General features: G+C 48.5%; 10 protein-coding genes across 10 annotated transcripts; 6 read left to right on the forward strand and 4 right to left on the reverse strand.

Annotated features, from left to right (window-relative positions):
- Nucleotides 1-206: 206 nt before the first annotated feature.
- On the reverse strand, nt 207-1282 carry FPRO_07354 (uncharacterized protein; the record flags this gene model as incomplete). The annotated part of the gene is made up of 2 exons (XM_031218465.1): nt 207-342; nt 405-1282. 2 exons carry the CDS (start codon nt 1280-1282, stop codon nt 207-209), a joined length of 1014 nt encoding a protein of 337 aa, XP_031084320.1.
- Nucleotides 1283-1923: 641 nt separating this feature from the next.
- On the forward strand, nt 1924-3874 carry FPRO_07353 (uncharacterized protein; the record flags this gene model as incomplete). Its single annotated transcript, XM_031218466.1, has 5 exons — nt 1924-2030; nt 2096-2749; nt 2805-2861; nt 2927-3327; nt 3486-3874. 5 exons carry the CDS (start codon nt 1924-1926, stop codon nt 3872-3874), a joined length of 1608 nt encoding a protein of 535 aa, XP_031084321.1.
- Nucleotides 3875-3998: 124 nt separating this feature from the next.
- On the reverse strand, nt 3999-6287 carry FPRO_07352 (uncharacterized protein; the record flags this gene model as incomplete). Its single annotated transcript, XM_031218467.1, has 2 exons — nt 3999-6011; nt 6081-6287. 2 exons carry the CDS (start codon nt 6285-6287, stop codon nt 3999-4001), a joined length of 2220 nt encoding a protein of 739 aa, XP_031084322.1.
- Nucleotides 6288-10308: 4021 nt separating this feature from the next.
- On the forward strand, nt 10309-10696 carry FPRO_07351 (uncharacterized protein; the record flags this gene model as incomplete). The annotated part of the gene is made up of 2 exons (XM_031218468.1): nt 10309-10417; nt 10476-10696. The coding sequence occupies 2 exons, from the start codon at nt 10309-10311 to the stop codon at nt 10694-10696; spliced, it is 330 nt and encodes a 109-aa protein (XP_031084323.1).
- Nucleotides 10697-11911: 1215 nt separating this feature from the next.
- On the forward strand, nt 11912-14197 carry FPRO_07350 (uncharacterized protein; the record flags this gene model as incomplete). The annotated part of the gene is made up of 2 exons (XM_031218469.1): nt 11912-12265; nt 12347-14197. The coding sequence occupies 2 exons, from the start codon at nt 11912-11914 to the stop codon at nt 14195-14197; spliced, it is 2205 nt and encodes a 734-aa protein (XP_031084324.1).
- A 184-nt stretch (nt 14198-14381) lies between these two features.
- On the reverse strand, nt 14382-15318 carry FPRO_07349 (uncharacterized protein; the record flags this gene model as incomplete). Its single annotated transcript, XM_031218470.1, has 2 exons — nt 14382-15151; nt 15201-15318. The coding sequence occupies 2 exons, from the start codon at nt 15316-15318 to the stop codon at nt 14382-14384; spliced, it is 888 nt and encodes a 295-aa protein (XP_031084325.1).
- A 366-nt stretch (nt 15319-15684) lies between these two features.
- Nucleotides 15685-17406, forward strand: FPRO_07348 (uncharacterized protein; the record flags this gene model as incomplete). Its single annotated transcript, XM_031218472.1, has 1 exon — nt 15685-17406. One exon carries the CDS (start codon nt 15685-15687, stop codon nt 17404-17406), a length of 1722 nt encoding a protein of 573 aa, XP_031084326.1.
- A 145-nt stretch (nt 17407-17551) lies between these two features.
- On the reverse strand, nt 17552-19380 carry FPRO_07347 (putative Maltose permease; the record flags this gene model as incomplete). Its single annotated transcript, XM_031218473.1, has 5 exons — nt 17552-18088; nt 18141-18546; nt 18605-18693; nt 18748-18851; nt 18906-19380. 5 exons carry the CDS (start codon nt 19378-19380, stop codon nt 17552-17554), a joined length of 1611 nt encoding a protein of 536 aa, XP_031084327.1.
- Nucleotides 19381-20000: 620 nt separating this feature from the next.
- On the forward strand, nt 20001-20705 carry FPRO_07346 (uncharacterized protein; the record flags this gene model as incomplete). Its single annotated transcript, XM_031218474.1, has 1 exon — nt 20001-20705. The coding sequence occupies one exon, from the start codon at nt 20001-20003 to the stop codon at nt 20703-20705; it is 705 nt and encodes a 234-aa protein (XP_031084328.1).
- Nucleotides 20706-21782: 1077 nt separating this feature from the next.
- On the forward strand, nt 21783-22402 carry FPRO_07345 (uncharacterized protein; the record flags this gene model as incomplete). Its single annotated transcript, XM_031218475.1, has 4 exons — nt 21783-21878; nt 21931-22056; nt 22114-22236; nt 22286-22402. The coding sequence occupies 4 exons, from the start codon at nt 21783-21785 to the stop codon at nt 22400-22402; spliced, it is 462 nt and encodes a 153-aa protein (XP_031084329.1).
- Between the last annotated feature and the right edge of the window lie 148 nt (nt 22403-22550).

The following is a 22550-nucleotide window of genomic DNA, read 5'->3' on the forward strand; positions in this document are numbered from 1 at the left end:
AGCATAGCAAGTCCTCTCCCTACCCTAATAGCTCTTTCAAGTGCATCAGGAGTCGCTGCGGCAGCCGTGAACCCCGCGGTATGATTTGAAGCATTGTCTGAGTGAATGCCGTAGGAGCAATGGAATGACGGGACAACATGAGATACGTTACCTTTCCGAAGATAAAGATGTCAGCTCAAGTTGATATGATTGTCGGGTTCAAGTGTTTACATACCCATATCAGTAGCCGCTGAAACGGCTTCCTTCGCCATAGGGAGGAAGCTATCGCCTAGAAGAGCCATTTCATAGGTGAATGTCTCGCAAAGCGCCGAGTTGAGGATCTGGTCTTTGTATATAAATGGTCTGCCGATATGTAAAAGAGATTAGCAACAAGTTCACATGCTTCCAAAGTCCACATCACTTACGTCTCTGTCTTAACTTGGCAGCAAGTGGCGGCCGCTGCAGCTTCAAAGCAATTCGTCACCCTTCGAATCAGGTCATTACACTCGTGCGCCGTGCTGCTGCGGATACTGTACTCCATGCTCGTCTTTTCAGGTATGATGTTGCAGGCAGTGCCTCCATTGGTGATGATGCCAGAGATACGTTCCGCCGGCTTAATTTGCTGTCTCATCATCGATATACTGACATAAGAGCCAACGGCAGCATCGAGGGCATTATGGCCTTGCCAAGGTGTGGCACCAGCATGTGCAGCCTTGCCAAAGAAGTTGGCCGTGAGCTTTGTGGCAGCGACAGTGACGAGACCAGCTGCTCCAGCTAAACCTTCAACCTCTTTGATACGGCCCATACTGGTCGGATGGGACATGAGTGCTGCCGCTGCTCCCTCAAATGCACCCGCGTCGAGAAGTCGGATCTTGCCGCCTCCTCCTTCTTCAGCGGGCGTTCCTAGGATACGAATTCTGCCAAGAAGACCGAGTTCCACAGCTGCCCTTGCTGCAGTGACAAACGCGGTGATACTTGACAAGGCAATGAGATTATGCCCGCAGGCATGCCCTATGCCGGGAAGCGCATCGTACTCTGCACAGTATATAATGAAATGCTCGCCGTTGCCTATCTCAGCCTCAAAGCATGTTGAGATATCATATGCGTGACGTTTTACGGTAAATCCGTTCCTCTCGAGGAAGTCGCATATGGTATCGTGTGCGAATTCCTCTTCATAACAAAGCTCTGGATGTGAATGAATGTCGAGGCACACTTTCTCAAGCTGACTTCTGAGGCGATTGGTCTCCCTTGCAATGATATTGCGTGCCTTGTCAGAAGAATCAAGCTTGGACACAACAGTCATTGTGAATGATAATCGGGTAACGGTCAAAGATTAGCTGGATGGACGAGAATTGTTGGCTCTAGCCAATGAAAATTGAGCCCAAGAAAAACAAGATAAAGTCTCAGAGCAAAAGCCCATATAGATCTGTTCGCGTCAGTAAAAAACACAGACATTCATCGTGATATGAAACTAGTTTCGGGTAGGCGCCGTCAGCTCCGAAAACTGGCGAGAAATTGGCCAGAGTCGGCGCGAGTCCGATGGGGCCGAAGAGGCCGACAGCTCCGATAAGCCACTTGAACGGCCAGGATCGTAATCATCTGGTGGAACTGACTCGTGTCGTGGTCTGTGCTATCTGCACCCCAGACAAGCTTAGAGTGGGCACGGGGCACTTATCATAATCCATGCCGGCCTCGGGGGCAAGAAAACATTCAGACCATCATATACGGTGTCAAAATAATCTCAGTAAAACTTATCTAAAGCTCATAGTAATTTACCCAAGTCTTTTAGTCATTTAGGATCAAGGCCCTAAGTTTTTCCTTCTCCCATGTCCAGGCCCCACGGCCAAGGCCCAAGTGTAACCACAAGTATCTCCCATTTAGCTTTCTCACCAACTTGGACTGTCCAGGTTCTTCTCTCTTACCATATTCAAAGAAGAACTCATCATGACTGCAAAGTGGGAAAGCATTGATGATGAGAGCGAGGCCTTTCTCGCTGAGGTGCGGCAACTCGAAGCCTGGTGGCAAACAGATCGTCAAAAACACATTAAACGGTTAGTAAAATTCGCTGGTGTCTACCTCCTCCTCCCTGATCCTTGAGGCCTAACTTACCCTGCAGACCGTACACAGCCGAGTCCATCGCAGCCCTGCGGAACGTTGGACTTAAGATCGAGTACCCATCGAGTGCACAGGGCCTCAAGCTGTGGCGTATGCTGAAAGAACACAATGCCAATGGTACCTACGACTTGACGTTTGGCACAACGGAGCCCTTGGTCGCCAGAGAAATAGCCACCTCCAGTGAGATTTCCTACCTCCTCAACATTCCAAGTTCTTATACCTTAGAAGTGAAAACTATATACGTTTCCGGCGGGCTCGCCGGCCATGCTCAAGCCAACTTCCCCGGCGACGACCACGCGGACTACCCGGCCGACCTCGTGCCATCGATCGTAAAGCGCATATTCAATACCCAGCTCTTCCAGGACCAGAGCCAGAACCAGCTGCGCATGAAATACCCCAAGAAAGAACGCAAACACCTCGAATGTATCGACTACATGCTTCCTATAGTCGCAGATGCAGACATGGGCTTTGGAACCCTCACCGGATGTATGAAGCTGGTTCGGAGCTTTGTCGAGGCTGGTGTCGCCATGATTCACATCGATGATCTTGCCATGGGTCTTAAGAAATTTACTAATGGAGAGGGGAGAACTATTGTACCGACCTCGGAGTACCTAACAAGATTGACCGCTGTGAGGATGACCTTTGATATAATGGGGTATGTATCTTTATTCAACCATCATTTGGAACTAGTCACTTAGTCGCGAATGTAGTGTCGATACAATGCTACTATGTAGATGCGATAGCCATGGTGCTGAGTTCATCACAAGGTAAGTTAGCAGAGCCGACCCTAACCACAAGAGTACCAGTGATCTCATCAGACACAACCATACAGTGTATCAGATCCCAGGGATCATCCATACGTCCTCGGTGCCACAAAAACCATTCGCCCATTCGCCGAAATCATAACCGAGGCTGCCAAAACTGGGAAACCATATTCCACCGCAAAGTCAGAGTGGAAAGCAGCTGCTGGATTGATGACATTCGACGAGGCTGTGCGAGCCCACGCCACCGATGACCAGTACAAGCCTTACGTAGACAGTGTTATTGGCAAGGTTGTGGCACTGCGTGAGCGACAAGCACTTGCGGAGCGCTTGCTTGGAAAGCGCGTTGTGTTTGACTGGGAGCTTCCGAGGACACCTTTGGGGCAATACATGTGGCAGTGGTCATCCCAAGCCGTCATCGACCGGTGCCTCGTTGCCGCTCCGTTAGGGGACCTTTCGTGGAGTCGCCAAGGTGAGATACGAATGCCCAATCCATCTCCCCACCGCGCGTGCGCTTCAAGCTAACAAGGAAAATGCAGACAAGCCAAGTAAGATGATTCTCAACCTGTTACATCACCTCATAAATTTACATTTTCCTTGTTTTATACACCACTAACGTTTTATCAACAGATAAGAAAGACATGCACGAGTTCCACACCGCCATACGAGCAGTTTACCCTGACCGTATGTTCGCTTTTGGTTTCACTGGGTCCTACGACTTCTCGCAGGGGGGCTATTCTCCAGAGGAGGTCGAGTCCTTTCATTCCGATATCGCCAAATTGGGCGTCGTGTGGCAGTTCCAGCCCGTCTGGGCTATGCAAGGTCCTAGTGTACAAACCCGACAGTTTGCTGATAGATTTGCCAAGGGGGGCATGGCGTACTATATACGTGAAGTCGCTGCGCCAGCCATTACAAGCATGCCCAAAGACGGCAAAGGCAATCCAATCTCGCGCGGGGGTCATCTAGCTGATGCTTTCTTCGATGTAGTAGCAGGGCGCGACATTGCCTACAGGGAATGAGACAGGCATTTCCTTAGGAATACCATTTCTACTCAATTGAAACCATTGGCTACTTGATATTATAACCACATAAAGCTATCTGCCTACTATCGTCACAAGTATTTCCAGCTGTCCAATTTGGGTTTCATAAATAGTCTGCCAAGTCAAAGTACGCAGGGAATTCGACGGATGAGTCTCCTATGCTTTGAAGTCCAGGCCCAGCAACATCCAGCTGTAAGGCTGAGGGGGTCAATGGCTGGAAAAAGTCGACGGGAATCTCCAATTGCTGTGATGGTGAATCGTATCTATGTCCTTGCGAAGTGCTGTTCGCCTGGCCTATGACGGGAGCTTGTGGCGCCTGGTCATGAAAAGGAAAGTCTTCTGTCGCAATCTCCCGGATCATACGTAGAGTATCTCTATGGACAACGATTGGCTCGATCTGCTGGAGTAACGAGAGGAGGCTTTTTCTAGCTTCCGGTCTCACCCTCCGTCCATCTGGGGCAGTTCTAGCCAACGCATTCTCGAACAGAGGAACCTCACGAGCAAGAATATCGAAGGTGTCTCTAATACATTTAGCCTGAGGCCAACGCTCAGCTATGAGCGTGAGAGTGATACTGCATGCTCTCACAGCCTCAGGAATATCGGGATGCTCGTATATAGCTGGCCTTATCTGAGGCGGGGTAGCAAAGAATGTATACAGCAGAGACACGCCACACTTGAACTGGGCAATGAGCCCTAGCCAGAGGTCGGTAACGGTGGTGTCTTTTTGAAACTTTCGGAATATGAGACACGCTTGCATACAGGCTTTGACGGTCCAGGTCCCTGCTGAGTAGAAGACTGAAGTCTTGGTGGGTTGATAGAGCATGCTGAGACTGTAGCTGTACATCATGTTGATCCAGTCACTGCCTGCAAGGTTTTGCGACGGAGTGTCGGCATATCGATCCCAGAGTGATCTCCACCGATCAAGCTTTTCCAGGACCCGAAGGCGCCAACCATCATTCTGATCAAGATGTTGGCTGTAATCGCGATGGAGCGTAGAGTTGAGAATTTCGCTTTGGATTTGGCGACAATAGACAACATGCAGAGCCGCTGACACATCCGTGAAGCGAGAAACTCCCTGGACTTCATCGGGAAATGCGTTATTACATCTATCATCGAGCTCCATATCGTCAATGTTGGCGTACATCTTGACGCTGATCTGGGAGTCTGGAATGGACATGGGCAGGTGATACGTCCCACCAACCGTCCGATCAAGTTTGTAGGTACACCAGAAGATGCGCCGACGAAGCTGAATTCGAATACGGGCAGCAACGTCGACAGGAGCGGGCTCGGCAGAATCACAGTGCAGCTGAGCCATGACGCAGTACCTCATGGCGGCTGATGTGATCGTAATAATGCGCTCTGTTGAAGGCGAGTAGATAGCATGCATGGCAATGATCAGATATGCTTGTATGTGGAGCAACTGGTCAGGCTCCTTGAAGACATGCGCGAGATATTGCGTGACGGCTTTGCTGTAGAAATCTTCCTGCTTCAGTCCAGAAAAGAGGTTTGGACCGCTCTTCCCTAGTAACAGACTGATCGAGTAGATCATGCTGATAAAGAATAGGGTACAAGGTTCAGACGATCGCTCGTGGCGGTTTCTAAGCTGATAAAGGCGGAGAAAAGGGTATCGCCATTGAACTTTGTCATTGTAGATGCTGAATAGTGTTTCCTCTGTCGCACTGTCAACCATATCGTCGAGCTCTCCTTGGGGACAAGTTCTTTGTATGGCATCTGCTGTGACACTAGGCGAACCGATTTCCGAGATTGGTGCCGCAAAAGCAGCCAGTAGTGCCATGGCCGGTGTACTCCTTGACAAATGCGATGTGTCCGCCAGGATGGAAGGCGATGCAGCAGTGGCGTCAAGAGCTGGCATTTGCTGGACATGAGCCTGGGAGCTATCAGATTCGCCAGGGTCAGTTCTCAGGCTCGATCGCTGTGTCATCTGCTCAATTCGGGAGATGCGCTCATCAAGGGCAGCCATCTCAGCTGATCGGTCGACACGATCTTGGATTGGACCTTCTGCAATTGGGCGGGTAGAAGTAGAAGAAGACGCAGCGAAGCATTGCTCGTCAGCCTTGACGCAATTACCGCAGGGCTTGCGGTAGTCACATTTTTGCTATAGGCGATTTCGATAAGTCTTACTTGATCGATCCAATGGGCGATAGACCAATGCAGAGTGACTTACCTTGCGCCTCCTACATCGCAGACATGCTTGTGTTTTTTGACGCTTTGTTGGCCGTGGATCATGATGGGAATGGCCGAGAGCATCATGGACTTCAGAAGCAGGAAATGATTGATGAGCAGGGGAAAAGGACGAGGAAGCTGAAGGGGAATGGGAAGAAAGATCAACAGCTACAGGAGGAAGACCACTTTCGCCGAGGTTAGAGACCATCACTTGCTCGACAGCTTAGGCAAATGTGCAGTTTGAAATAGAAACAATAAGAAGATCAATTCCAACTCCTGGAGTGATGTCCTTCACTGGGTGACAGATGGCGTTGTTTGAATTTCCTAGAATTAGAACTCAATGCTAGAGGCAGTATAAAACTACGGATAGCATGCTCGCTAAGATGCCATAGGCAAAGAATCACGTGTTGAGAACCGAAGGTCTGTCGGAGTCGGATTAAGTAATTTCCTCTCTGGGGTGGCTCTACTGTTGTGGAATTGAGTAAAGCTAAGTTGGCCGATTCCTAGCTGTTGATGCAGAGCTCGCTTATCGTTACCGGCATCCAATTCTCACTTCTCAGTAATTTTTTACCGCTTCGTAAAACTTCAATAACTGCATTTGAGTTTTTCACAGGAGAAAATCGAGGCGAGAGTGGTGTAGCTAGATTGTCTGCATAACTTTCTCTCCTTATGGCCCAGCACATTGCTCGACATCGAGGCTCTTCAAGTTTACCAATTATCAAATAATGATGAAAAATACGTATATAATATTTACAGTACTTGTCAGTTAAACCAGAGAGCTGTTCTGTTTGGTGCCTTACATTCTTCTAGGATTTAAAGCTAATATCCTCTCAATAACTCCCTTGGAGAGGAATGCTACAAAGTCAAGAGGGACCAATTCCGTGCGGTATGCCTTGCCTCGTCCTTGAAGATATCCCTTGCAATCCTTAACGTTTGGGAGCGTGATATGGGTTTTTTAAACGCCATCTGGCTCTGTTGTTGGTGCGCGGCTGAGATTGAATTTCAGATTGCCAACCCACTTCCTCAAGAAGTTGCAGTTCAATTGCGCCTCCCACAGCAAAGTCCCACTGAGGAGAACAAAGTAAACAAAGTATAATATTAGCCAAGAACTGCAACTCGAGCGCTATGTCCCCCTTTAACAGATGATAACGTACAACTCATGGATTTTGACCTCATGAGGACTGGGCTACTGAGACTGACCAGGTTTGCTGCCCTTCCCCTTAGTCTTGCCAGGTACCAAAGACATGAAACCAGAGAAATTTCAATTATTTCCAAGGCAGCCACAATCTCATTATAAATTTCAAAGTGTGGCTAGGTAACAGTCTAAAGAGCTATGATGGTACCAGGGCTTTTATATCCCTAATAGCTAACGGTAGTCAAAGGAAGCACTTGCATCAAGCCGTAGGCTATTGCTTGCCCGCTTGAGCAATATCTTTATCTATCCCAGACCATTACGAGAAAAACTTCCTCAAAAAGCGAAACAAAATTGTTTGGGCTTACTTCCCTGTCTGGATGGTGTCTAAGACGTTGGGCCCATGTTACAACCTCCGGGCGCCATGGCCAACGGTTCCTCAGCTAAAATAGGTGTATGAAGTATCTTTTGGATGATGCTACAGAGCCATTCACACGTTCCTCCCCATTCTAGGTAAGATCCGATGCTCGGTGCCCTTCCAAGAAAGCTTTTCATGATACACACTTTGGCCTTCCGACATCCAAGCAAGTTGGACATATTCCTAGTGGTCTCGTACTTACGTGATCCCTCCGCGATGCGGTACGTGGTCTCAAGCTAGGTCAAATTGTTGCGATTGACCGCTGTACCATTGGTCGAGAACATGGGCCCCCTGGTACTGGTTAACGTGGGAGTAGGGCCTATACCATATACCAACACGAACACCTTTCCTTATTCCGTTATTAGTGCTCTGGACTGATTTCCAAGCCTTGTTCACTGCTTCTGGGCCCTCGCAGGTGTCGCGGATCTAAACATGTTGGGACTTACTACGGAATTTCCGTTAAAGTAACCATGATCCATTTGGAGAAACGTATTCCATGTCGTTTTAGCCTTCGGGGTTCATCGGAAATGGCGACTGGCATCGAAACCGGCGAAGGCATGCTGATCACATAAGCCTTGGAGTCTAACAGAGAAAGCGTCTATGTCGGCGGCCGCCACTTAGAGGACCTTGAGTAAAGATACAAAACTTAGGCGAAAGGTCCTTGAAGGATTCATGCACTCCCCGGCCATGTCATGTAGAAGCTTGCTATCTGTCCTGGGATGGAACTGCCCCATTAGGGTAAGCCATCGGAATATCTAACATTTCAGCCACAAGTGATACCTTTAGACACTAGCGAGAGTAAGGAGTATATTCCCCGTAGGCGTTGATTTGTGCAATTGAACTCTGTCTTGGGGCAGAAGCCTCTCTCAACCCCCCAACGTCACTACAGCGAGTGACAGGGGTGACAACGGGCGTTTCTTACTTACAAATAGAATAATGCTAACTATCAGGATGTTGTGAATGCCTCATGGCCCTTTTTGGAAAAGCGAAAACGCCTAGTGGAGCTAGTAACGGCCAAGCCAACGGGCAGACCGAAGACCATATATGTGGGTATAGACTCACAGGGGACTAGTCGACCGATATTCCACGATGATCACGATCAATCCACAGTGGCGGACCGTGCTTAGTAGCTCCATTGATCTCTCTACTAACAAGTCGCTCCCGCGCGCACTCGCTTATAATTGTGGCACCGCCGAGTCCCGGATGATACGGAGCACACCGTAGGCTTTGCCGTTATTGTGTTTCATAAGGGAAGGGGAAAAAGGCTTAATACTAGTGATTGCATCAACATTATTTGGCCCTCACGTGATAGTTCTTGTTCTCAGCCAGACAGTTGTGTTTAGAACAAGATCTTCGAGGCACAGTAGATCAGTTACAGCCAGGCCTGGCGATCATAGCAGGGTAAGAAAGTTAGTATAGCCAGTGGCAGGGTCATGGTACAGGGCTTTTCCCACCGTGCTTGCTTAACCACAACCTCTTGAATGGATACAATGTTATGGTCATTGACATGCAATTGAGGATCCTCGGATGAACTGAGATGACATGGAAATGCTATCAGAGTTGAACCTGGCCAAGAGCTGATGCAAGCCACGCCACATCACTGGACTGAAATACAGACCTCGGTAACAATGAGGAGATCAGTGACGTCGTGTGTGAAGTCGGAAGACAGGCTGAGCTCCAAATGAAGGGTCGGGTCGTGGCTCGTTTGTGGAGCCAGGGTGATCACAACACAGCCCTATTCCCCTCACTGCTACGACAATTTCCAAGTATTATACGGACCAACAAGGATTGCATGCAGTACTAGGCCAACGGCTGACGTAGCTGTTGCTAAACCGACGGAGTGTCAAGCAATCCCGCCCGCGGAGATATGATCTGCCACCATGAGAATATGCTTTAGGGCTGCCAACACCGGAATTATAACACGGCAATGGCCAACATGAAACGTTGCAATGTACATGGATAGCCAGATCAGGTTATGACATATCATACTGGCATGCTTCTCTCCAAAACTGTCTCGATTTGTCTAGTGTGCAAACACTTGTACCTGTCGTAGCGACTTGTGGCTGAGAGCTTAATCAGCATTCGGAATTTAGCATCCAAACAATCCGCGAATCTCGGAATTACGGCTCTATATCGGCTCGGACAAGTCCGATCTGGTCGAGTCTCCATTGGCCAATGGCTTACACTAACACATGCACTAAATCGCGCACCGATCAAGTGCCATGGATTGATCATTGGGGAACACATTTGAGGCTTCTTCAGGTTAGCATGGCTGAGGCTCGCGGTGGATCTCTGCGTTTAGGCTGTGTCTTTTCAGCTGCCTTGGTCCCGACAACATCAGACGATATCTTGGATCCCACAGCATGTCACTGGTGGTCACCTGGTGATCCTTTGTGATCCTTGGTTTCAGTTAGACTTTCCACAAACAGGGGCAGATCGAATTGAAACATTACGAGATACTTGATTCAAAAGCATCGCGGAACCGGAAGAACTTGGCGCAGACTAACGGTTCATGACAGCCTGCTAGCCCATGTGCACAGACGGTTGACTATGAGCCAGGTTGGATCTACACGTTAAGAACCTCGTTTTGATAGTATTGCAGGCGTCAGGGTTCGATATGGAGACCTTTGCTAAAAGCTATATCAAGGCTCGACTGTTCTTGGTGTATTACAGAGCAAAATGAAAAACATTGATTTCTCCAACCGAGCCAAGCCAACATCCTTCAAGCTCCAGGTCAACAGAATGTCACGCCAAGCCACGAAGCAGCACGGGGCCACTCGTACCAACGGTTCGTAAAGGATGCATGCTCTACGTCAACATTGAACAAAATAACTGACCCCTACAAGAAAACACTTCACGCAGAATGCTGTGTCGAGAGGCAAGAGTCCAACAGCAATACCTGCAGCGGCTGGGTCTTGAGGTCCAGACCTTGAAGTTACAGCGAGATCGGGACCCTGTGATTCAGGCTCTGACTAAGCGTAACGAGTGTCTGGAGAAAGAGATACAGTATCTGCATACCCAAGCGATGATCATGGCTCGGAAGATGTTTGAGAAAGACAACAATTAGAATTTGAAAGTCCAGGCAGTGTTTGAATGAATTCAAGATTTCCTTATTCCCCAGCCTCTAGTTATGGTGGATGGGATGGAGGCTCAGAGCTCTGAGAGGCCTCCATTAGCAGCATGTAGTGGTTGCCTTGTGCATGAAGCCAGTAAACGCCATGATATACGTAGCAAACCGGGGCACCATATATTACGCCCGCAAGCGACGTTCCCCGATATACATCGTCTTGTCAAACCATCATGAGAATGACCCCACCGACATTCACTGATGAGACGACAAAAGATGCTCTTGTTGTCTTGGAAGCGTACCTTTAAGGTAAATTTGTCTTCGTCTCACAGCATCTTCGTCTAGCTGAAGCCGAATCTACAATACAAGACGGATCCATCTTGGCCTACGAGTTTGGGAGTTCTGGAGTGGAGAAATGGCATGACTGTCGCTGCTGGGGCCAGGGATCCTGGCAAGGCAGTTTCATCGTCTCAAAAGAGGCAATCTCAGATGATAATCCGTTGGCCAAGCCTGGTGGCTTTTCCAAAGCGACAGTTGATAAGTATTGAAGCGGCATGCGGCATTTGGGCTTCGTGGAAGATGATGATAATCTTGGCACCAGCGAGACCAACGTATCGAACATTCTGAGTCATATATCTCTCCGCACAGGGATCGCCCGGGAGCAACGACGTGTTATCCACAAGAACGATCTCAATGTTTGGCCTGAATTGAGGCCTGAGCGTCCAACTTTGGAGGGTGGATCATCGCAAGGCTGTTAGACATGCTCGGCCGAGCACTAGCCCAGCCTCTGAATAACAGCAGGGGTTTAGTCGACGGCAAAATTGAATCAACGCGTTGGATATGGATACTCATGTTAGCCGCGGTTGAGGTGCTTGGGCTAATGATAGACACCAGGGGCCCCTAGCAAACTGCCAGAGGCTGGATGAGGAATGCTGTGGCGGGGATCCCGAGGGCTTCGCTTATCGCTAACAAGAGGGGAGAAACAAAATCCAAGGACTGAGGAAAAGCCTCTGCCCCACCGCCATGGCGCAAGCCAAGCTGTTGGTCCCTTACAAGTGGTGCCAACCAAGGCGATTAGTAAATAGGGCCATTTCTAAGACTGTCGATTTAGACCCTATCTACATGGACATTTAAGAGACACCACGGCGTCGTTGGATTCTCATCTACAAGCGAACAATTAATCAAGCATTCACATCTCATACAATACACACTACCATGCTCGCAAAATCAGAAACAGATTCATCGTCTCTCCACCGTTTCCGCTCAATTCCTACTCCTTTCTTCGTGCGTACCCGCTATGCATTTGAGCCCCCAGCCGCACCCTCAGCTATCACCCATGTACTCTCCTTTGGCCCCGGTGAGTTGGCCATCATTCACCATATCGAGCCTTCTGGCTGGGGCGAAGGCAATATCCTGAAGACTGGTCGTCGAGGGTGGATTCCATCAAACTATTGTCTTCTCTATAGCCCAGAGCCGATGAGACCGCTTCTACAGACCATGATTCCATTTTCAGATGATGCCAATGCCATGGAAGCAAAGCTGCGCACTACTAAGCAAGGCAACAGCCAGGTTGTTGAAAGCTTGTAAAAAGTCCTAGTACGTACAGTTCTTATCTTCTATCACTCCATCCAACTGATTCCCCGTCTCAAGGTGCTCGAATACTCCCTTAGATCGATGAATCTCTCGATAGATACCGCCGAGAACCTACAGACACTTCGTTTATCGCTCCTTAAGCGCGTTTCCCTCCTCGACCAATACATTAAGAACACAAAGTCGTTCGTGTCTCACCAACCGGAAGATGGCACCGACCCTGCGATAACTTCTGCCACAGAGCTTCAGAAATTGACATGGGGAATCATAGTCTCCGCAGACAATTTTATGAATTTTGTTCTCGGGATCAAGTCACGCTTGAGCTCTCGCTCCAGTCTCGTCGAAACGGTCGAAATAGAAGAGTCGATCGAATCCACGACAGATGTTGGCGTTGCGCAAGAGAAAAAGAATGTTCGATTTGCGCTCGCAGATTCAAGCACAAGACATTCCATCCAAACAGTCCGATCAGAAATCTTTCCGAAATTACAAAGCAAGGTCGAGACTACTACACAACAAGGAGGGACAGCCGGTAGCTCCGACCCTGAAAGTCTTGCTTTGTCTAGGCCTCAAAGGGGCCACTTTTCGCTAGCAGAACTCGTCAAATACCTCACCCACAACGAAGACGAGTCCAAGACAGATCAGTTTGAGTCTACCTTCTTCCTCACCTGGAAGCTGCTTTGCACAGCACCCGAGCTGCTCACTGCTTTGGTGTTCCAATTCGATCTGGCTCAGCTCGCCCCCGAGCCAGAACAGAACAAAGTGCGGTTTCGAGTATGTCATCTTCTCCGGCGCTGGCTTGACTCGAATTGGGATCCAGGCGCAGATGCACAAGTGTTGGCTTCGTTGGAAGCTTTCCTCAAACAACAAGTCTACCAATTCTTACCACGATCTTCGGCATTGCTGTTCAGCGTTCTGCAGCGTGCCAGGTCAAAATCAGCCAGCAAGCAGTCTGACGCTCCATCCACTACCCAAGACGCAGACTGCAGGAAGTGTGAACACAATCGTGATGGTGGCTCATTACAGGGTCCATCGAGGTTTAGCGTCTCAAAACCAAATGAGAATTGGGCTGTTCACCACATGTCATATGTATACCTTGCTTCCCAGATCTCTGTGAAGCAGATGACTCTTTTCTGTTCCATTCAGTCGAGCGAACTCCTCGGCGGGAAGTGGCTAGGCAATGGGGCAGCAGAGTCTCCTAATGTGGTCGCTATGTGTCATCTCACGAATAGCATCTGCAATTGGGTCAAGGAGAGCATCCTGGTAGAAGTTGATGCCAGAATCCGTGGACTTGCTGCAGAAAAATGGATACTAATTGCAAATTATATGTTCCAGATAGGGAACTTTGATGGTCTAGTTGCTGTCACTTCTGGCCTAGATGATAGCTCTATAATCAGGCTTCAGGCTTCGTGGCAGCATGTCTCGCCGCCAGCTATCGAGATACTGCAGTCTCTGAAAAGAATCATCGACCCTTCGCAGAACCGCAGGACTCTTCGCGCTTTGTTCGCCTCCTCAACTAAGCCTCACCTCCCGTTCCTTGGGGCTTACCTGAGTGAACTGATCTTTACCGAGGTGCGATCTGAAGAAGCCAGTCATAGAAAGACGGGCGGGCCTTCCAGCCCTGACAGCCTACTTATCAATTGGAAAATGTACGCTCGCATAGCCTCTATCATCACCGTGGTCATGGACAGCCAGGTGCCGTTTCCCATAGCTCGGGATGTTGAAATGCAGAGGTGGATAGAGTCCAGACTTTCTAACCTATGGTGTACGGACCAGAAGTGTTTGCAGACGGCGTACTACAACAGAAGCAAGTGCCTGGAACCAGCTGGGAAAGGGGCAAAGCATCAGCATAGCTTTCGATCACTCATCCAGGCTGCTAAGAGCAAAGGCCATAAAGCACCATTGGCAAAATAGATACTAGAGGGTATATATTAATTGTGCAAGATTGGTTTCTCTTACAGCGTAAATGATGGGCCTCGATTTCAGTTGACTTTAAAGCCAATAAGTCAATCCAGTATATGTACAATTTGACTTTACTCTCCCCTCATTCCTCCAGTTTATGCACATTTATCTTTCTGACTACTTCCTCAATGCGACTTCAGCCAGGGCCATAGGTTGACCGACTATCTCCAATTACGGTCCAGAACTCTTCTACAAACTCTTGCTGCCCAGTGGTCGCCGGCCTAACAGCAAGATATCGTCTATTATCTAGAGGAGGATGCATCTTGCCGGGATGTCCATCCACCATGATACCTCCAGCCTCCAATAAAACACACCAGGCTGCTGCCACATCCCACGCCCAGCAGCCACATTCCCAGAACGCATCCTGCTGCCCTGCGGCAACACGACAGATTGCGATGGCGGCTGAGCCCATGAAACGGAGAGAATTGGCAAAGTGACCCCCTGAGGCGACAGTCCTGGCCAACTTTGTAAATACCTTGAGGTTCAGATCAAAGTTGGGACCTTCTCTATCGCTGCCCCATTCCAAACCAATACTGGCTGTTTGCAGATTCTCTAGAGGTAACGAACTAAGTGGCAATTTCCTTGGCGTCGAGCTACCTTGTGAGACGAATGCTCCTCCGCCTCGGACAGCACTCCAAAGCTCATCTTGAAACGGGTTATAAACCACGCCAATAGTAGGTTGTCTATGTATAACGAGAGCTATGGACACGCAGACCACTGGGAATCCATGAACAAAGTTGGATGTGCCATCGATCGGGTCCACGATGAATGTTGGTTCGTCGGTGAGGGTGGTGCCATCCTTGAATGTCTCTTCCCCGATAAAGGCGAACGTTGGGAACTGTTGTTGAAGTCTTTCGTAGATGACCATTTCGACGGCCTGGTCTGTCTCGGTAACAATATCTGCGGCTGGAAGAATGTTAGTAAGATAGCTAAGAATTGGAGGAGAAATACTGGCTGTTTTTCTTTGAGGATGTGGTTGACAACGTTGGCCGTGCAGCATAAATCATCTCGCCAGCCTCTTTTGCGACGTCAACACAAAAAGCACATATATTTTGCAAATCATAACTGGCCATTTTGGCTGACAAGTGTCCGTTTTAATGCTTTCTAGGCCTTGTCGTGTAATATTGGGAAGTGGATGAAGCAGCCACGACACTCCATGAGGCAAGGCGAGAATAAATATCCATTCACCGAATGCGGCTTTGGGTTCGCTCTTGGGGATTGAGACTTGGTCTCATTTAGCCTACCCCATTTCGCCATTCGGCACGAGATAAGAAGTCTCGGCTAGCGATATCGGGTGCCCCACGTGGTCCTAATTATAATCAGACGATGCAACTACATGCTACTGTTTAAGGCTAGTCAAGGGATGGCACAGTACGTTAAGACTGAGGCAATTTCGTATCGTACTCTTTGTTCATCCGTCCTCCGGGCCAAGGATTGCAATGTCAGAAACGAATGGAACACACCAGCCGCAACAGTACCGCGGCCGGGTGCGGACCGGCTGTCTGACCTGTCGATCTAGAAAGGTTCGATGCGACGAAGCGAAGCCGACCTGTCGTAACTGCACAAAGTCACAGCGCTTCTGCGAGTACAAACCAAAACAAGCCCAACAGCGAGTCTCAAAAGATTCCAATCAATTCTCGCCTGCCAAGGAAACGATTGAAGTCGCACCTGTACCTCAGCCCACTCCCCCGTCTTCCGGATATTGTGAAAGTAGCACCTCCAGCACGGTCTCTCCACTAGAAACAAGTCGCCAAAATGCATCTCATCACCCCGACAACTGGTCACTGGATGCACCCTTGGTCATTGACACTGGGTTGGAGGGACTGAGCGGCGGTCCGCTATCCACTCAAGATAACCAACCGGAAACGGACTCAACGTCGAGCCTCATATCGCGAGACATCCAGTTATGCACAACCATGGATCTTCTCAGAGCGCATGATGAGCATCTTCAATCATCAACAGTGTTTCTGGGGCTGGTGGAGTGCCCTGGCATCACGCCATTCGACAGAGTCAATTGGCATCATGCAAAGTACCAAATTGTCGAGCGATATAAGTCTTGTCGAGCCGTCAGCCAAGCTATCACTGCCATATCTACACTACATCATACTATGATGTATAACCTATCACCAGCGAGGGCTATAGATTACGCTATTCATGCCAGGGCGTCACTTGACGAACTCTTGGATGAACATAACCATGATTTCAGCACAGTCTTAGTAGCCATATTCATTTTATGTGTCTTCGAGCTTATTCTTTCTGATGAGGAGACTATTGCCTTCAAAGATCCAAGTCAAGCCTTGCTACAGAGGGTCAAGTCCTGGGCACAGAGCCCTTTGACACATCCGCCGTTATGCAAACGTCTGATTACATGGTTAAAGATCATCCAAACTATCACCAACCGAGGTGGCGGGAGAGGACTGCTCTCAGAAGGACTCTACGAGATGTTGCCAAACTACGAGGGGCCACTGCCTTTGTTGGAGACACTACCAGGCCATCGGCAGGATGTGTCGACGGACTTACATCAAGTCCTCAGTGCTCCATTGTTTGATTTTTACTTTCAGTTGCAGATTATATCTGGAAGAATTGCAAAGGAGACACACTATCGTCGCACGCGTAACTCTGGAAGTGACCAGGATGAAGTCGTCAGAAATATCACTGTAATCAAATCACAACTTCAGGCTTTATGGGAAAGTCGATCGATGATACAACGTCAAACAGCCAAAGATATCCGTTCTCAATTGGCGCCCAATATTGCAAACATCATCATAGATCTCATTCGTATATGCAATACAGCCTATTATGCAGAGTATGTTGAGATAGATCGGGTTCTCGGGGATCCATTGACGGAATGGACTGGGTCGAGAGAGGCAATACAGTCCATTAAGCAAATTGTGGATGATGACTGGGAAGAAAACCGTGGTAAAGGACTGAATCCCGGATATCTTCGAGCCCTCTTTCTTTGCGCGATTGAGTGTATGGACCGAGAGCAAAATCAGTGGGCCGTCGAGAGAATTCGCGACATACGTGGCGCATCATATAGGAGTAAGTTCTTTGCAGATTTTGGCAGGGCCCTCTCGGAGGCACAGATCGAGAGGGAGAGGCGGGTTACGTCTAAATACTTTTGCATTTGGTATTTTGGTGGGCCGCCCCCTTTTTTATAGGGAAGTCAACGGATCTCATGAATTGACCTAGATTTACTAGACTAATACTATATAACGCCTCGTTCTCCATATTCTATTACCAAAGACTCACCTCTCCAATCTTGTCAAAAGGCTAGACTAATGGGCTATTATCCACCTATCTTCTTTAGTTCCTCTCCTTGCCATTGTCGCCAACCACAGCCTCTACCAAATCAACGGAAGTTTTGGAGAAAGAACGCAGGCTTGCTTTACGGTTGAACAAGATATCCACCTCGGCTGCTGTGCGATCCTTTGTTTCCGGCACACAGAAGTAAGCAAAGATAAAGGAAATAAGACAACCACCTGCCCAGAAGAAGCCTGTTTTGGCTCCCCAGTTCCAAGCGGTCGGATTGAGCTGATATGGTGTGAGAACGCCAGCGGTAATTGAAGTAATTGTGTAAAACCATCTAGCAAGCACGACTGTCTTGCTGCATAGGAGTGTTGACGGGACCTCTGAGCATATCGCGTTTGTCAGAGGACCCATCGTCGCGTTGTAAAGGAATGACGAGACGATGAGGAGGGCAGCAATGGCCCACGAATATGAATGGTCAGAGGAGTTAGCTTGAGGAATTCCGATACCGCCGATGAGTATCATGAGAACAAGCATGAGGAAAAGACTCCAGACATATATAGATCGACGGCCAAAAAGAGTTAACAGTGGCCACTAAGGTTTCTGTTAATGAACATATTAATTTAATCTTGGCAAGGGAACTTACCGACACGAGTCCACCAACCAATGCCAGTGAATAGTTGACAATGGTCATGTTGGACGCTTGAGTTGTTGGAAAGCCAGCTTGCTCCATGAAATAAGTTGAGTAGCTCCGTAGAGGGTTGCCGCTGAGAGTCTGAATACAGTAGACACCAATTGCAATCAGTGTTCTCTTCAGATCGGTCCCTTTGAAGCAGGCCAGGTATGATGTCTCAGCGCTAATGGCCCTCTCGAAATTGGTCGTCACTACCATAAAAGAGACAGCCTTGTCGATGTCGAAGTGAGCGTGTTCCGTAGATGTGAGTCGCTTTAGTACCTTTTTTGCTTCTTCCAATCTTCCTCTTCGGACGAGCCACCACGGCGATTCAGGTGCGAAATAGAGGCTTGGGACCAGAATAAGGGGCCAAACCCATCTTCCATGTGTTAGCCGATATGTTCTGTTAGAACGGAATCCAAACACTTTTCACATACTGTATGGCAAACGGAATTCTATATCCCCACTCATCGCCACGTACGAGAAGGGCTCGAAGAATGCCAGCGCCGATAAGATGACCGATTGCCTAAACATCGTCAGCCTCACTCTATTACAGATCGCACATTCGGATACATCATACCCAGCAGGTGTTCACCCAAGTTGTCAAATAAGCCTGAAGACAAACGGGTGATATTTCCTTAGCATACACGACAGGAATCGTCTGGTAGAGACCCATGAAAACCCCTAGGGTTGAGTTATTAGATAGGGTCATGATGACAACGGTTTTGATCAGCTCACCAAATAGAACTTGGCCAACCTCAAGCACCGCAAGGCTAGGAGCAAAGAAGGGGAAAAAGATAAAGGCAGCACTGGCAGTCAGACCAAGGGTCATGGTCTTGCGGAAGCCGAACCTCTCGGTCATATAACCAGACACCAATAAGCCAACCAACTGGCCACAAGCACTGCCGTTGGTAAGACCAGCCTGCCAAGGAGCCGGGATCTGATAAGTGTCGCCTTTGGCAGGCTGCCCATAGCGCTTCCGGAACTCTGGCAGGCCGAACATATTGCCCATGAGCATTGTGTCATAGCCTTCCATGAAGATGGCGGTAGACATGAGAAGAGCCCATAAAACTGATTTACGATACAGCTTCAGGGCATCGAAGAACTTGAGGTCATGCTCTTGAGCATTGGCATCTTGCGCGTCGGCGATCCAATCAAGTTGAGTAGTCGCGGGGCCGTCAAGGGTTTTGGCCGTGTTGTTGGAATGAGACATTGGTTCTGTTTGCTTGTCTATGTAGTCCGGATTGTTTTAGTTTGGTGACGGTGAAGGCAGGCAGGTAATGCTAATATCAACGTCTTTATATGATATATATAGTAGGACGCAATATACACAACCGTAGCTCATACATTCGGCAGTAAGAAACGACCAGCCAGTCAATAAAGGTTAACCGCCAATCATATTCATCCAATGTTCCCCGTGGGCAAATATTCATTAAGCTTTCCCAGCTAATTGACGCTAGTCCGTAAGTATCTATCGAAGTTACAGAATGCTTATCTCGAGCCGAGTCTTATCCAGGCTACGTATTCGCTCTGGTGCGCCAACATGGTTCCCTTGACATGATTTCGTCAACGCTGTATTCTTATTGGCAGCACGGAGTAGCCTAGGAATGATCAAGTCACAAAGCTCCTATCTCGTGCCGAGGCGTTATCTTGTGCCGAAACTATAGGCCTTTTGCCGTTAGCCTTTGTCCACATGGGATCTATAAGAAACCCAAGACCAGAAGCTCTCGGACCGACGACAGTCAATCACATTTCCCTTTTCTTCTCTGATAGGTTTTCAGCGCAAACTTTGACATCGCAAGACGCAAAATGATTTTCGGTTCTGTAGCCGAAATGGCGACTGACGGCCAAGTTTATCCACCGGCTGTACACACCAAGTTTTCTCCGGACGGAAATCCCCTGCGTTATCCTGGAAATACGACTGTTTGTCATATCCCCGCTGAATCGCCTGTCCTTCTCGGGCTTTGGGATGTATATAACACCATCGCCTCTCATCCAACACTTTCGAAAAGATTCCGACTGCTCCCACCTGATTCGTGGCACATGACGGTATTCGACGGCGTCCGCGAAGAAGAGGCCGAACCTGGCATGTGGCCAGAAGGCTTGGAGAAGCTGCCTTTAGACGAATGCACGAGGAACTTTTCCAAGACTGTGAAAAGTCTGGGTCTCTCATTGATGGCGGAGGGTCTGGCACCGCCATACAAGATGCGTGTTAATGGTTTCCAATTTGGTCAGTTTGGCATGGCACTCGATATTGTGGGAGCGACAGACGAAGAGGAAAAACGCATGAGAAGACTGCGCGACAGGCTCGCTGACGCCTTTGGGTTCCGCGCCCCTAACCACCTGACGTACCGTTTCCACGTCAGCATAGCGTATCTAATTCGATGGCTGGAAGGCGACGATCAGGCTGAGCTTGAGAAAGCCGTTACGGGCTGGCTGCCAAAGATAAAGAAAGACTTTGAGCTTGGAACTGTTGAATTCTGTACCTTTGATGACATGTTGTCGTTCCCCAGACTTTTCTATTTAGGCGAGACGTAAAAGGACAAAGCATTACATTAACTTCGCTATTTATAATTGCGGCGCAAGAAATCATAAGAGATTTGAGATATTTACAAATGCATTGAGGATATATGCTTGAAAATACCGACTAATGTTTTTATAAGGGTTTTACTTTGAGTTGATAGACCTGACAGCTGATGCTTACATCACTTGCATCACACGAAGGCTCATCCGTCGTGCATCCTGCTGCCCGCTTCGATTCCCCGGAGAGTCTGAGTCTGCTCTTGGCCAACAGAACTCTACAAGCCTCACGATTATGAAATGGTCTCATTACATCTTGTTTGTCGTTATGGTACCGTCAAAGTTGGTGAGCTCTTCTCGGTGCAGGTGCGAATATTCATTCTCGCAATGATGAAGGATATACTCCAGTTCATTTAGCGTGTAAGTATAGGGAGGTCGAAATTCCTGAATTTATCTGCGAGTAAGTACCGGCTACTCAATTCACCGATGAGGACGCATACTTCAGTCAGCTGTTGGCATTGGTGGTTGTTAATTCCAGGGGGCCAGAATGATGATCAGGAAGTTGATGATCGAAAGACACGGGGCTCCGGAGACGGACATTGCATCAGCCCCCGAAACCCAGGAGCCTGGTTCACGGGTATGATAGACGCACGGGCTTGACTTGGGCGGCCGACTCGCTTACCAATGCGGAGGCTGAAAATGGGAGCTGAAAGATTTCAGAACCCGACAATAGGTGCTGATTGGGCTCCGGTCACTTGAGCCTTTATGCGAATTGCTTTTGATGCCACCCAATAATTTTAGAAAATGTGAGGCGAGACTAGCGTAGATCGCTTTGGCCACCAATGTTCAGTTAGACACCCTGGCACCTCAATAACTTGGTACAGATCAACAAAGATTCACGTATCTCTCGGCAATAATAGAATAGATTTCTCGAATGGGCTAACGATAGTTAATTACCGAACAAGATCGGTGCCTGACGGCCCCACCCCGCCATTTTTAGATCAGGCTTGACATCAATTAAATATTCTGTCCTCCTCACCGACTTCATCCAACATTGTAAAGAATCATCATCTATCGCACTAAATCATCGCAAAAATGAAACAAATCTCCCAAAACCTCAGCGCTGTTGAATCTGCTGTAGCACAACTTTGTGCTGCACTACGAGGTGATGCGCAATCAGAAGCTGGACAGGTACCGCCTTTCCATGGCCCCCATGATAAACATCATCTGACCATATCTCAAGGCTCGCATCAATATCGCAGCGATCAACTTGAAGAGTGCCCTTCAAGCTATGGGCGACTCCCAGTCGGCAATTGACAGCTCTGGTGATGACACCAAGAAGAAGGCCCTCCAGGACTTGATCGGCCCGGTAAATTCCAACGGCTTGAGGATGCACTTTGCGGCTGCTAACATTTAGACCTTGTAGCTTTCCAAAGGTCTTAGCCAATTCGCAAAAATCATCACGAATGTCTACGAACGTGCACCTCTTCCTGATACTGTTGCATTAGACTTGAAGCCTGTTCTGGCCAAGTATGAAGAAGTTCAAAAGGTGAGCACCCCGCACGTATTGAAAGAAGATAATTAATGTGAATAAACAGTCTTATGAGAAGCTTGCTACGAACAGTGGCCTTAAAATCGATTTATACATGCCTGGAATGTCAAATGTGCTGCCAACAAATGTGGAGGAGGCCTTCGGCAAGCTTGGCGGGCGGTAGAGCAAGGCGGCTGATATGGCATTCTCCTTTCGTTTTGGCCAAATACCTACATGCTGCATCCCCAGACTTCGAAATCGAGCAGGATAGCACCTTAATATATTGGACTCGCAGCAATACTGTTACCTAAACTCACGCTGTTGGGTTCTCC

The sequence above is a fragment of the Fusarium proliferatum genome (genome assembly GCF_900067095.1).
Source record: "Fusarium proliferatum ET1 genome assembly, contig: FPRO_scaffold007, whole genome shotgun sequence".
Classification (NCBI taxonomy): Eukaryota; Fungi; Ascomycota; class Sordariomycetes; order Hypocreales; family Nectriaceae; genus Fusarium; species Fusarium proliferatum.